Source organism: Artemia franciscana, chromosome 16 (assembly GCF_032884065.1).
Source record: "Artemia franciscana chromosome 16, ASM3288406v1, whole genome shotgun sequence".
NCBI classification, from domain to species: Eukaryota; Metazoa; Arthropoda; class Branchiopoda; order Anostraca; family Artemiidae; genus Artemia; species Artemia franciscana.
The window spans coordinates 8214517-8229444 of NC_088878.1; the positions used below are offsets into that span (position 1 = coordinate 8214517).

Genomic DNA, 14928 nt, shown 5'->3' on the forward strand with positions numbered 1-14928 from the left:
GCGATGGTGTGATTTTAGTTAAGATTCGATGAATTTTAGAGGATGTTCCCCTTATTTTCCAAAATATGGCAAATTTTCTCAGGATCGCAATTTTTTGATGGGAAAGACTAAATTTGATGAAACTTATATATATGACATCAGCATAAATATTCAATTCTTTTGATGTATCTATTATATCAAAATTCCGTTATTATTGAGCTGGGTCGCTCCTTACTACAGTTCCTTACCACGAGCTGTTGAAAATAACAATTCCACCGGAGGTCCCAGTGACTTCTTGCTGTCCGATTCAAGTAGACTTGACAAGATGTGTTGATTCCCATCCTGCACTGGTTCTGGGTACATTGCTTTTCTCAAGGCCATAATACCTTCACTAATTTACAAAATATAAAAATTGCAACTTGAATATTATATCGTTAAAATACATCTATCGTATCGACATTTTGACTGATGAATTCAGACACTTCTAATTGGATTCATTAGGAGTTTCAGAAACTTATATCCCATGGATAGGAAACAGGAAATTAGGAGATACAGGATTTATTTACTCAGACAGGAAGGATGGGGTTCATAGACACGAAGTAGGGCTCATGGTGAATAAGGAGGTTGCCAAGTTTTGCTTTATGTCAGGAAGCTGTTAACAATATAATGCTAGTCACTCGTTTTATGATCTATTAAGTACAGGGTATCAGTCATATTATTATATGCCCTTGCAGAAACAACTGAGGGGGATAGTAGTGACAGAGAGGAATTTTAATTACAACTGCAGAGACAAATAAGCAGGGTCCCAGGTAGAAATGTGGTATTTTGATTAGGGGATTTTCCTGCCCAGATCAGTTTTAGGAAAGGTAGAGGATTTTAGACCAAATTTTCATCCTTAGACTAACAATTGAGAAGTCCTTAAGTAACCAAATTCCTTTAGTCCTCAGTTTTGTAGATTATGAGCGAGCGTTAGATTTAGCTGACAGAAGACCTTTAGTGAAGCTCCTATCCTTGTATGATATTCCAGTTAAATACAAAAAAAATATTAGTGCAATGTACAAGAACAACCTAAATACGGTTAAGGTAGGAAATGAGGTTAGTAACTGGTTTCACATTAAAACAAGAGGTAAGCAGCATTGCGTTCTATCCCTATTTACATGGATCATTTACATAGATTTTACACACTTTTTCAATTGATACTAAAAACTCAGACCAATCATCTGGAACTTGGTAAAAAAAAAAAAAGTCAGATTTGCTTCTGAAAGACTAAATTATAGGATTCGTACCCAAAACAATACTAGGTATGCTTTGTTATTCTCAACCCCAACAACAGTCACACGATTTGACTTAATACTAATCAATTACCTGTGTATTTCGTCCATTTTAATGTCATACTTGTGCAAGAGAAGAAGAAAAAAATAAAACCGTGAAGACTTAACATGAAAAGTACTTTTCAACACTAATTTATTTGTAAGTAGTTATACTAATACTTTGTTTTTGTATCTTCTGTCATGGTTACTGTACAGATCGAAAAACTGATGTTCAAATTGGTGAATCATCAAATTAAAGCTTGAAGGTTGAACATGGCTTAATTCAGCAGATTATGCATAAGACATATAAATTTTCGCTGCGATCCTGGATATTTTTGCTTTTGTCTATAAGTGTGACTATAGTGTGGCATAGACATGATTGGCATGAATGTACATGAATAGACATGAATGTTACCTGGTCTTTATTTGATGATTCTTCAGTTGAGGGAACATCAGCAACAGCAGGTTCTTCAAAAGTAGCTATTACCATGTTTTCTAAGCCAACTTTTATTTGCTCTGAGTTATCAGGCTGCCTTGGTTCCTGATACAAAATACAGAAAATTTTTAACCAAATAAATAAAATATTACCCCAATAAACTACGTTCTATGACTTAAACTTAAAAAGTATTGTGGGCAAGTTATTTACAAGCTAGCTAGTAGGGGTAAAAAGACTGACGCTTCATCCTACATCCACTATTCACTCTTCCAAGCGGAAGGTCAGTATTTGGATCCCTATTCATCTGAATAATCCTCCAATTCATCTTCTTCTTCTGTGTATGTTTATAGCAATGACTGTGGACTTTACAATGACTGTGGGTTGTCCCTATCTGAATTCAATTGCTATGTGCAAGAACGACGAATATGGTGTTAAAATAAGAATCATTTTCTATAGTCTTTACCATTGAGCTTAAAAAGAATAAATAGGCAAAATGGGAAACAATTGACAATCGTATCAAATGAAACAAGGATCTTTGACCAATAGCACAAATTTTTCTATATTATAGAATTATAGTGGATTCTATTATACTATAGAATCCACTGCATTACATTTCAAAACAAAAAGGTAAGTGTCTCTGGAACATAGTGACTCCTGTATAGAGGATGATGGTGAACACACCATTTTAAAACACTAGAATTAAGTGCAATTGCTCCAGCTTTGAGTTTAAATTAATAGAAATAAGAGTCAATTTTTTTTAATCTTTGGGTGGAAATGGTAAATTGTTTCACCCTTTTCATGATCTACAATTTATCATGCTCACCTGGGTTACAGGTTTTTAGAAAGTTGTTAAGGAAGTTCGGTACAGGGAGTAATCCCTATGCTATTGAGGTATCTTCTACGAGAGAAGGTATATTTTGAAGAAAACGGCTCAAAGGTTAGAGCCAGCTTATAGAATATAAGAAAGCCGTTAGGTGCTACCGGAAGTTTTTCCCCCCTACACGGGGGATCTGAAGTGGCATGAGAATAAAGACGGTATGGTCAGTCATAAGAACATAACCGCAAGAAACGCAATTTATTTAGGCTGTTTTATCTGGATAGAAACCGAAAAGAGTCAGTACCTCTTTGGCCCTCTCATCCACCATCCAATAAATGGTGTCCTATAATAATATTGAAAAAAAAGTTTTGTTCTTAACAGTCAAAGGTCTAATAGGCACGCCTCTTAGATTTCCTTCTGATATTGACAACTAACAGAAATCCATGTGACCGATATTCACGAGAACCCAAGAAATGGATATACTTTGGAAGTGGATCTTGCTAGTGGTTTATAGTGACAAATTACCTATTACCATCGTGGCTCTAAAAAGAACCAATTCATTTCAGTATTTCATTTACTTTAAAAATCAAAAAGTTCATGAAATGACTGTAATTTTCCGAAACATTTGAGAGACTTTGAGAACAACATCTGATGATTTACATGCAATAATAGTGTTTTAAATTTCAGACGTAAAACTGTTCAAAAGACAAAAACAAAAAACAAACAAATAAAAGAAAAAACAACCTCTGAAGTGGATTCAGTCCTACTCTGACAAGCCAGTTCAGTTTTTGATGTTTCCTTATCGGTAGTAGGATCAATAATTGACAATGCCTTTCTCGCTATCTCTGATGGGACTGGCTGCTGCATAATAGGCACCAGTTGAGCAGGAGTACCAACTGCATGGGAAAATGATGCCCAATCTGTAATGATAGCACATGTAGAGTCACGTAATTGTTACTAGGTAAAAATTTAGCATACTGCTCTTACTGTCAAACATTAATTAGTCTAAAAACTAGTTTATGAAATAATTTTTTATATTATATTTGTTTAAAAAAACACATTTCTATAAATATTCTAGTTATCAACAGTAAATTTAACGTAAACTTTTTGGTTCTACATTTAAGTTTTCCGGTTTTGGGTTTAGTTTTAAGCAAAGAAAGGTTTAGTTTCAGGAAGAAGAAAAGGTACGTCAACTTTTCGACTTTCAGTAGCGACAAACTCATTCAAGTGAGTAGCCTCACTTACCTGCGTCGTATGGTTACCATGTATGGTGAATACGAATACAACGAAGATATACCAGTAGAGTAGCCAGAGTACCAGGTGTTTTTCACAATTGAAAAGGTTTGGAAAAATAGGATGATCAGTCTGCGAACCAAGACTAAAACACTTGAAGCTGCGGTAATGACTGTGGTAAAACATGATCTTGAAACGTGGGCGGACCGAAACCCTAATGAATATTTTTTAATGTTTTTCATAAGAATTGTCTACAATTAGTTTTAGGTAACCGCTTAACTGATCGTATGTCAAACAACAAGCTGTACGAATGTGATCCCATCCCACTTTTTAGGTATGTAATGAAAAGAAGACTGAGATGGCCAGGACACATTTTACGGACCAAAGATGACAGATTGACAATAAGAGTACTTTGTAGTCATCCATCTGTGGGCAAACGAAAAGTCTTCTCCAAATGGAATTGGAAGAGGTCGTAAGGAACGATTTAAAGGAAACTGGAACTTGAAGGCAGGGTCTAAAGAGTAAAGCTTTGAGTTAATTGGAGTAGAGGAACACCGCACATAGCTGGATGAAGCATCAGGCGGCTTGGGCCCACAGTTAACTGTTAGAAGTAGTAGCACCATTAGTTACCAGCATTTTGAGCAAAATAACTGCTCCCCCGTGCAACTAGCTCCTCGCGTTGTAAACTTTGATAACCCCAGTTCCAGTCGAAGTGGCAGTGGAGAGAGGTAGATTAAAATAAATTACGTTAGAGACCCATTGATACTTGCTATCAAACCATTGAGTCGATTATTTCAAATGAATTAGAGGCAAACATACTTACTTGGCAGAATAGCGTCTTTATCTCTGAGCAGTGCAGATAGTTTGTTCTGTACTTCCTGTAAATCTGCTTTCAAAGAATTCTCAACTTCTACCCTTTGACCTGAAGTAACCTCGTTTTTGATCAATATCACCTCTATTTGTTCTAAGGCTTGTTGTGAGTCACTAAATTTTGTCTCCAACTTAGATATTTCTTCTGTGCGTTTGAAACTAAAAGAGAGAGGACTCTAACAATTCTGAATTCATTACTTTTTGCAAGTTGTAAGTAAATCCACTATTTATATGGAAAACAAAGGAAACAAAAACACTTGAAATTCTGGAGACGAACGTAATCTCGTCATCTGTCAAAACCAGGCATGGCCCCAAATAGTCTATTTACAATATAATACCTGACGCAGAATAATTTCACGTAATATTAAATTGGACTTGTTTTGTCGAAAAATATTCCAGATTACCTCATACATAGCTGAAAGACTCACCCATGGATTACATAAGCCCAAAAAACTGCACGAAGTAAAACTTGCGTTGGCCAAAATTTATATATATATATATATATATATATATATATATATATATATATATATATATATATATATATATATATGTGTGTGTATATATTGTTACCTATTTCAATAGTTACTTTACCGTTATTGTTTGATGGTGTGTTAGTGTCTTCTTACTCCCTTGGAGTACTGCTGCATCCTTTGTTTTGGATTTATTCATCAACGTCATCTGTATCTATATTCATTAATGCCATCTATATTGCTTCTTTTCATTGCTATCTATATCTTACAGATGTGTAGAACAGGGACGTGTAGATCTTTTGGGAAGCAGACAAAAGAGAAGAGAGAACCTTCCGCAAGCGCCGTAGGTACAAGCTGGTTCTTAGGTCTAGCCTTAAATTGCGAAGCATAATTGAGCAGGTCCTGATACTTCCCATGTTCCTGGCTATCTTTCCAGCTACTTTGAGGTCACACAATCCAACATTCTTTGCATCTCTCTCTCGAGAGAGACTTGTATATTTGATTTTTCTTACCCCGACTGGCAATTTTTCACGGACTATGATTTTGGATTAAGGATCTTATAGATTGATATGGAATTGCACAAAACTTATGGTTTCTATGCATGTGTGTGTCCAGCACTAAAGTTTCTGTAGCGAAAAACTGCAAAAGATAAAGATACAGTTATCACTAAGGACTTATTCTTTCGCACGTAAGGGGAAGCATCCGTACTTTGCTATAGTTGATCCTTGTGACGTACCAGATATTCCCAATGGACCATGCACTATTGTAGCATCTCGTTTAGGCGAGTGTGTGAGGATGCTAAGTTTTCTGGCGGAAACTTTGATACAGCCCCCAGACCCTGCAGTCTGGCCCACAGTGCCAGGTTGAGCGGAACCTTCTGTTCCTGTTGTGTTGAGAAATGTTCCGAGCAACTTGAATGTTCGAAACCCAGATAAACAGCGTGAGTTTGAGGAAAAGCTTGGTTGTGCTGGCGAAGTCCAGCATACTGTGGCTAAACAGGACAAGGTAGTAGTGCATACGTCTGACAAACAATAAGCGACAACTGATGTTGCTGCAATACTGAATACGCTAAATATTCGAGCGAAGGTAGTTAGGCATGAATATACCGGAATTATCGGTATAAGCCATGACTATGACATTTCAAAACTTGCGTTGTCCAAACTTACCCCAACTTTACTAACGCGGGAAAGCTGTAGCCTGGAAAACGTAACCCTTACGAAAATTTGTCAAAAAACTTTCTACCATAAATTTGTCCAGGAGCCTTAAATAGCACAGCAAAGACAATGGATGGACACGGAATCAAATGGGGAGGTAAAGCTTTCCAGAATTTAGATAATGCTGAGATAATACTGATGATTAAGCATCCTATATGAAAGTGTTGGCAAAATGAATGAACTTTTAGAGGTTTTGCAAGTTCAAGGTGCAAGAAAATATTCGAAAGGTCATGTTGAGAAGACTAAATCGCTAAGGCTAGGAATAAGATAGGATGATAATTTGACACTTGGTAACAGAAAGATCGATCAATTGGACGACTTTACTAACCTAGGTAGTATTATTAGTAAAGCCGGCTAATGCAGTAAAGATGTTAAAAGTAGCAAACCAGTCTGCAAACAAAAATTAGGATATTGGAAGCTAAAGTTACGACAGTGGTCAAACATGGATATCCTCTGAAAAACGGAGGAAGATTTGCTAGATATTTTCAAAAAAAAATGCCTACGGATTGTTTTGGATACCCGACTGGCTGACCATATCTCAAACAGTAAGCTGTCCTAATAGTGTGGTTCAATCACGCTTTTTAGGATTACAATGAGAGAAAGATTGAGATAGCTAGGGCAGGTTCTTCAGATGAAGTCACAGGTTGTCAAAACTTGTCCTTTTTGGCCAACCGTCTAGGGCTAAACAAAAAGCAGGTCCTCAGTTAGGGTCTAAGGGTATTGTAAGGAGAGATTTAAGGGAGATGGGAACTTCCAGGGATAATGTGAACAGAGGGGTGTTGGATAGAATATGTGAAGGAGAAGAGTTTGTAGCTGTGGGCCTCAGGCGACTTGGTCCTGCGATAAGTTTTTAGGAGTAGTAGCAAACTGTTCTTTACTCAGGCAAAGTTAGAGCGTTGTCTTTAATAATGAAAGACTGGTTTCAATATAAGCATGAGGGGGTGGGATTTCTACTCCTTCCAGAAGGAGCCAAAGTATTTAAATATCCTTTTAAACTAAACTAACCTAAAGCAAATACAACTAACACAATAATAACAACTCAAACATTCAACAACCAGATATTATTGTCACCGAATCAGTGAGAGCCAAAACAAACATAAATCAAATAAAATAATCAATTATAGTGGTAAAAGATATTTCAATCAAAATAAATAATCTTTCAACTTCATTTTAGAAACAAATAACCAAGTTAAACTTAAAAAAAAAGAATGCCACCACAAGTAAGAGGAGGGCTACCTTCCTCCTAAGCCTCTCGCCTCTCTCCGAGTTACTGGCGAATATTTATGCAGAGCATATTGAAAGTTGGGCGCTAAATTCGCATTTCTTGAAACATATCTTTTGGGGACGATACATGGATGACGTACTTTCACTTTGGAATTACGGGGAAAATGAACTTTTGGTTTTTTAGACCACCTTAAAACATATGATAGGAATTTACAGTTTACCTTAGAAATTGAAATTGCACATAAAATCTCATTTCTAGATGTGCTAGTTATTCGTAGCTTAGATAAACTCAATTTTACCATTTACAGAAAACCGACGCAAAACAATAGGTATTTACATTTTATATCAAACCACCTCCACAAGTTAAAAGACTTGTCGTAATCTCTGTCGTCGATCATGCCCTAAATATTTGTTCTGAATCCTACATCACAGCAGAACTAGACTTTATCGGGGACATACTTTTGAGAAACGGGTATCCTCTTTTATTTATTAATAATACAATTCACTTTGGACTGAAAAGACACTCCCGTGAAATCAATGGTAGTTTACCATGTCAACCCTCCAACACAATTTACCTCCCATATATCCGAAAAATCACTACGAATCTAAAAAAAGTATGCACACAAAATAATCTGTATGTTGCATTTACCAATAATTTAAAAATCATAAATCTCCCAAATTTTGGTAAAGATAAACTCCTGGTACTCGCCAAAGAGGAGTCTATCAAATACCATGCGATTGTGGCAAGTTCTATGTAGGTAGAACTCATCAGAAGTTAGAGAAACGTCTACAACAGCGTGAAGATGGTATCACCAAAGCTCTGAATTCTAATATTACTTCTGTTTCTTTTGATTCTGCTTAAAGCAGCCATGTGTTTGAAAATCCTAGCCACAAAATACTTTTTGAAGAATCCAACCTTAATAGCAATGACCTAGGTATAAAGCAAGTAGTTCGAGAAGCAATTGAAATCAGACTTAATATTAAAAATAATATTTCCCTAAATAGGGACTTGGGAGAATATTCACTAAATGCTCTATATCAAAATTTAATTAAAAATGATTTTACAATATGAAAAAAAAACCATAGATATTAACACAGAACCTGTCACAAATAGAACTTTGAGATCAGCGGCCAAAAAAGCAAGATTACCACTAAAAACGTGTTTTTAATCATTCTCTTTCATTTCAACGAATTGCCTCGTGTCATCTCAATTTATTTATCAGTCCTGGTTAAACTTCGCTGAAGTAAGGATGCTGGGACTGTTTTAATAAAAAAATTCATTTTAGTTACATTGGTTATATCTTGTTGTAGTAGTAGTAGAGCAATTTTATTGAAAATCATCATTTTTTATATAATTTAACAAAAGCGGAGCTTGCGAGGATGTGCTAAAATAATAAAAAAAAATAAAGAGTATGGAGCATGAGACCATTTAGCGAAACCAATATCAAAATAAACAACGAAACACTACAATATAAAACCCCAAAACAACACATAAAAAATACAGAAAAGTAACCCACTGAAGATGTAGTTAATCTGTTTTGAAAGCATACCCACCGAGCAACTCCACAGGTAAATCAGATTTAAACTGGTTGAAAGTACCATCAGTAAAGTTTAGAAATAACTTTAAGTAATAAATAATAAATAATAATAAGTTTTAGTAAGTTTAATAGGTTTAGTAATAAATAAGGTTAAATCAGATTAGTAATATCATTACTAAGTTTGTTCCAAAGCTTGAAAGCTCAAAAAACAAGAGAAAAGGAAGACCTACTAGAAGCAAGTCGAGGAACCTCAATATTTCCTCGCATCCGAGTATCCTTTTGGTGAACATCTGACCTCTCACAAAATATACCTGCAAAACAATCTGGAAGGCCCTCTTTATGATACTTCTATTTAAAAACCAAAGTATAAAAATTACACAATCCAGCTGCAGGCATTATATTTATGTCACTATACACCGACCTTATGGACTCCCGGTTCCCCAAACCACAAAAAATACGGATAGCATTATTCTGGATCACACGGATTGAATGAAGTAACGAGGGGAAAGTACCAAGCCATATCGATGAAAAATACAAAATATAAGGGTGAATAAGGGGAAAATATAATAACCGTAAAATATTTGGGGGAAAATATGTTTTAATTTAGGCATAATACCTAGGTTACACGACAGTATTTTAGAAATCAACTTCACATGGTCCTTAAATGATAGGGTTTCATCAATATTAATTAAGAGGCACTTGGTGAACCGTATTGGTTTGATAATTCCCCGCTCTTACATCAATTCAGTGATCCAAGGATAAAAATTCGGAGATCTAGAAAAAATAACAAATAATAACAAAGTTTATCTTCTTATTTATTTATGTTTTGTCGATGACGGCCCTTGGAAATAAGGCCGAAATATTCATTCTAATTAGAATTCCACTATCTTGTGAAAAGAATTCCCTATTGTTCTTCTTGTTTGTGATGTTTGTGGCTTAAAAATAAAAATAATAATAATAATACCTGTCTTGAGCTATCTCATTCTTTAGTATATTTAAACTACTTTGAATGGACGTGATTGTCATTTTATCATCTGATGTACTTCGAGCAATTTCGCTACGCAGCTTCATTATATTGGCATTTGCTTCTTCTAGTTCAACCAGAGCCTTTTGCATGAGAGTTTCTAAAGCCTCTTGCTTGCTTGTTTGTGAAGAGATCTCCTGGCGAAGATGACGTACTTCTTCCACGAATGTTGATATTACATCTTCTTTATCAGAGTTTAAGTGATAGTTAGGAAAGGGCATCTGACTTCCAAAACTTGGACGAAGTTGGTCCTGTTTAAAAGAAAATCAAATAAGAAAATGACGCACAGAGAACAAAGCATTTACCGCATTGGGACCTTATGGATGATTCTATCTCTAGGGGGGGGGAGGAAGCTAATAAAAGTGAAAAAGTACGCGGACACTATAAGAAAAACAGAAATGATGAAATATGGACATTTCTGATAAGAGGGGTTGAAGAACCTTCTGTATTTGTGCCTTTTTTTTAAGAATCCGCTAAAATTAAGGCGATAAGTCTTTAGCTTCTTTTGCCTTCTGGTATGTGCCATTTACAGGGTACTCGGTGTCTGGTGTGGTTTGATAAAGCATGAGTGGCCATAGTCATGGTTTTCAAGAACCAGTGAGACATTGAGAATACGCTAGATTCTAAAAGACGATAACTAATATGACAGAAGGTAATGTAACAACTTTACCCAATTTTAGACACGATTCCACTTTCCACATTAAAGCACCTAGTAATTTACAGACATATTAAAACTAAGAAGAAGAAAAAAAATATTTTTTGCTGTAATTATTGTGTAATTATTATTACAAAGCTTTTGCATGGAGTTAGCGCAAATAATCAGAAAGCCTTAGGTATGTGGTTAGAAGGATAGAGGAATTTAGGAAAATTAGGGTAGAAATGAGCATCAAATCTCCCTTGGTTCCTGAAATATTTTTGCCTTTACTAGGTTTGAAACATTGATGCTAGGGGGTAACACATCTCCTGTTACTGCAAACAATTTGTTTCTATGTAAACAAAAACCAATCATATTCAAGTGGTTACTGGTACAAATGTGGAATTTTTCTTTTTTTTTGGGGGGGGGGGTCATGAATGCCATCAGGACCTTTTTTGGGAAGAGAGGGTAAGAACTACCGTTAGCTTTACTTTCAAAGGGATTTATATGGTAATATTATCTATTTTTCTTATTTAAATGCATAGATTACAGACTTCTTGTCTCTCATGGAGCATTAAACCGCTACTGGCAACCTTTGTAAACATTCCTATACAAAAACTCAACTAATTTACCTTTAAAACTGCGGAGCTGAAGCCCCTGTAATTAGTTTTTCTAACTTCCGAGTACCTTCCTCCTCTAAATTGATTGAAAATTTGATTATAACTGCTACTTCAGTTAATTGATGGTTTGTTTCTAATAATTTAATACAAAATTTTACAAAGACTAAAGTTATTGTTTTCGGTTGTTCACAACATGCCAGTCGAGAAACTTCTTCTCGGGAGGTTCAAGTTGAGCCTAAAATCCGTATGATCCCATCATATCGTTATTTAGAACTCTTGTATTTCCCCTTTTGTATTTCCACAATCATGTTAATTGGTCAAATCAATGACATTTCAGGTCACAAGAACGATTTAAATAGGTCACTACTTTAAGAGAGAATTTGTATTTTTCCCAGGGTTGTTTTATCAAACCTATGCTGACACCATGACATCAAGAAAAAGTTGCGGTTAGAAGACAAGCGACAATAAGAATCCATATATCGAAGCCTGCCACGTGCTGAGTGCCGGGACCAAGCGGCAAAGCCGCCAGGCTCCCGGTGCTATACATATATTCTATCTCTTTAAATGAGCAAAAATTGTGTACTTGTGTATTTTTCTCGAAAATGGCTCCATATATTTTCAAAGTAATTTTTGTCCTGGGATACTGGGGCCTAAAAATTCGATCCATATAGATCAGAAGTCGGAGAAAATTCGTTAGTAGCATTAATTTGGGGAAAAAGATCCATGTGAGTGGAGTAATATTTATGAATACATTCGAAAAGCATATATCTCCCTAGTGGTTGTAGCGTTTAAATGTCTATGATATAGGCAAAATCGCGCAAGAAACTTATTAATGAAAATAATCATATGAATGACGTCCTATTTATGAGTACATTTCAAGAAAATAAATTCCATCATCCCCCCCTCCCCCGGAGTGAACATATTGTTTGAAAAGTGCGACAACAAGTAATATAGCGAATTAGAAACGATAGCACAAAAAAAAGAAATATGGGCTAAAAGATATGCCACAGCGAGAACATAGAAATATGCCGTTAGACGATGAGCCCAAGCGAGAATTACAAGCGACAGCGAGAAAGAGAGCATCATAACGTGTCAAAAATAGAATGAAGAACAAAGAATTATGTTGTTAGAAGACAAGCGACAGCAAAATTCAGAATGAGTCAAAATGAAAGTGAAGAAGAAAGAAATATTACGTTAGTAGAGCATCACCATAAGAATCCTCAACGCAAACAAAATGTTGGGCAAATCCTTCAAAACTTACAAAGATGATATAAACAACGCAACTATTAATTGTAAGTCATATTAATTGTAAGCCCTCTAATGATATATATGTATTCCCTGGCGAGCCCTCCATTTTCCCGACAAAAGAGTAGCAAACAAAGGTGACTCATTTGGAGGTCGCTACTTGGAGATTGGAGGATGTTGCTACATTGGAAGTTGCTACATTTGGAGGTTGGAGGATGCCAAATACTGGGGCCCAGCTTTGAAATGGGCTACATAGTTGTTGTTTTTTTCTTAATTGGCATAATGACATTTTGGGCCAGTAAAACGATCTAAAAAGGTCAAAACTTTATTGAAGAATTTGTTATTTTCCCATGGTGGTTGTATCGAGCCTATTAGAAGATAAGTGAAAATGACAATCACTATATACAAGCTTGCCATGTCGCCATACCGGGGCCAGGCCTCTAAATCGGTTGCAGAGTTGGTTTTTTTTTTTTTTTTTTTTTTTTTTTAACTGGCACATTAACATTTCTGGTCATAAACATTATCTAAATAAGACACAAATCTAAGAAGGAATCAGTATTTTTTCCAGGGTGATTGTATCAAACCTGTGGTGATGTCAAGACATCAAGAAGAGGCTCACATTGTCTGCTTAAGAAGACAAGCAACAATAAGAATCCATATATATAAGCCTGCCGCGTGGCAGGACCGGGGCCCTCTAACATTTGGAGGGGCTCATTCAATTAAAACTGGAAGTCTCATTGCCCTTTTGTACAAGTCAGGAGTGATCAATGGGCATACTTCCTCTACCACTCCCTTTTCTCCTAAATACATTTGACCAAAATTTGAGATAGCCATTTTGTTCAGAATAGTCCAAAGGTTAAAAAAATGGCTCTGAGGTAACATAGCCCCTAGAGTCCCTTTGGCATGGGCAGTGAATTACACAAGCTGCTAAATATTAACGTATAAGGTTTTTTATTGGCAAAAGGGGGGCATATTTTTCCTGGGTTTCCAAAAAGGCTTAGGGTATTGAGGTAACATTTCGAGAAAATGCTGAGAGGGATGCCCCATACGTTGAAACAAACTATGTGTGCGATGGATGTTTGAAGGACGCACCAGCAGTGTCTAAGGAGCTGCTTCAGGGTATAAAATTGAACCTTTCTGGGTATGTATAGGGGGGGGGATGTTCAAGAGAAATCAGAGGTCAAGAAGCCCCGTCCCTGCTCTTTTTAGATGCTCTTCAACAACTGATAAAACTATTCACTCTATTGCAACTAAACCCCTTTGTAACTGAACCCCCATGCAACTGACCCCCCTCCCCCAATGCAACTGATTCTTTGTGAAACTGAACCCTCGTGCAACTCGACCCCTTTTAATTGAACCTCCGTGCAAGTTAACCTTCATGCGACTGAACCCTCGTGCAACTGAACCCTCGAACAACTTAACCCTCATATTCAGTTTTTCAGTCTTATGCAAATACTAGGTAACATCATGGGGCAGAACACAAGTTAGAATCTTTAAATATTCAACCTTGTAGGATTTGTTTATATTTTAAAATCATGAAATAAATGCCTGTCAAGATACTTAATAAAAACTGTTGTGTTGTCGGCACTGATAGACTCTAAATATGAATTTCAGATAAGTTTTCCAGGAACAGGTAAATGCTAAACTGAAGAATTTAAAATTTCACAATATAGGAGATGAATTGATCAATTTTAGGAAAATTGTTTGTGAATTTGCTGATAGCGCCTCAGGGAAGAAAGTTATAAACACAGATAGGAATATCAGTGAAAATATTTTATAGCTAATAGGGAGGAGGAGGTGCCTGTACAAGAATTATATCAGTGATAGATCATATGAAAATAAGAGGAATTTAAAGAAAGTGGAGAAAGCGCTAAAATATGAATTAAGGGAGTGTGAAGTGGAGGACATGGATGAAACTGCCAAAGATGTGGACGATGAGGTTAAACGATTTAATAGTAATGTCTTGTACTGGCATGTTAACTTATCCCTGTTAAAGATAGGAAGGAGCCCTGAAAAGAGGCCAGTCGTCGCATTAGCAAATGCAGTATTAGCAGTAATTTGCTTTGTGGCAGCTTGCCTCCCCCTGCCAACCCAACTTTCTCCCCCCACCCAAGCTGAAATTTAGTTTCTTTCGAATCTTATCAAAGCTATGACAAGCCTAAATAATTTAACCATCCAGAGAAACGGGTAAGTTTTCTTTAGTATATATTTTTGTCTCTATGGTACTATACGGCTCATTTTCATTTTTCATTTCACTTGATGATTCGCTGATGTCATTTTCACTTGATTTGGGAAGATTGGCTATGCTTTG

General features: G+C 36.1%; 1 protein-coding gene across 1 annotated transcript in view; it reads right to left on the reverse strand.

Annotated features, from left to right (window-relative positions):
• Positions 1–14928, reverse strand: part of LOC136037008 (nucleolar RNA helicase 2-B-like) — a gene marked incomplete at its 3' end in the record, with an annotated part of 60586 nt that overhangs the window by 35421 nt on the left and 10237 nt on the right. The window contains 4 exon segments of the mRNA XM_065719418.1: positions 1705–1830; positions 3287–3462; positions 4599–4804; positions 10059–10369. Coding sequence (XP_065575490.1) covers positions 1705–1830; positions 3287–3462; positions 4599–4804; positions 10059–10369 — 819 coding nt within the window.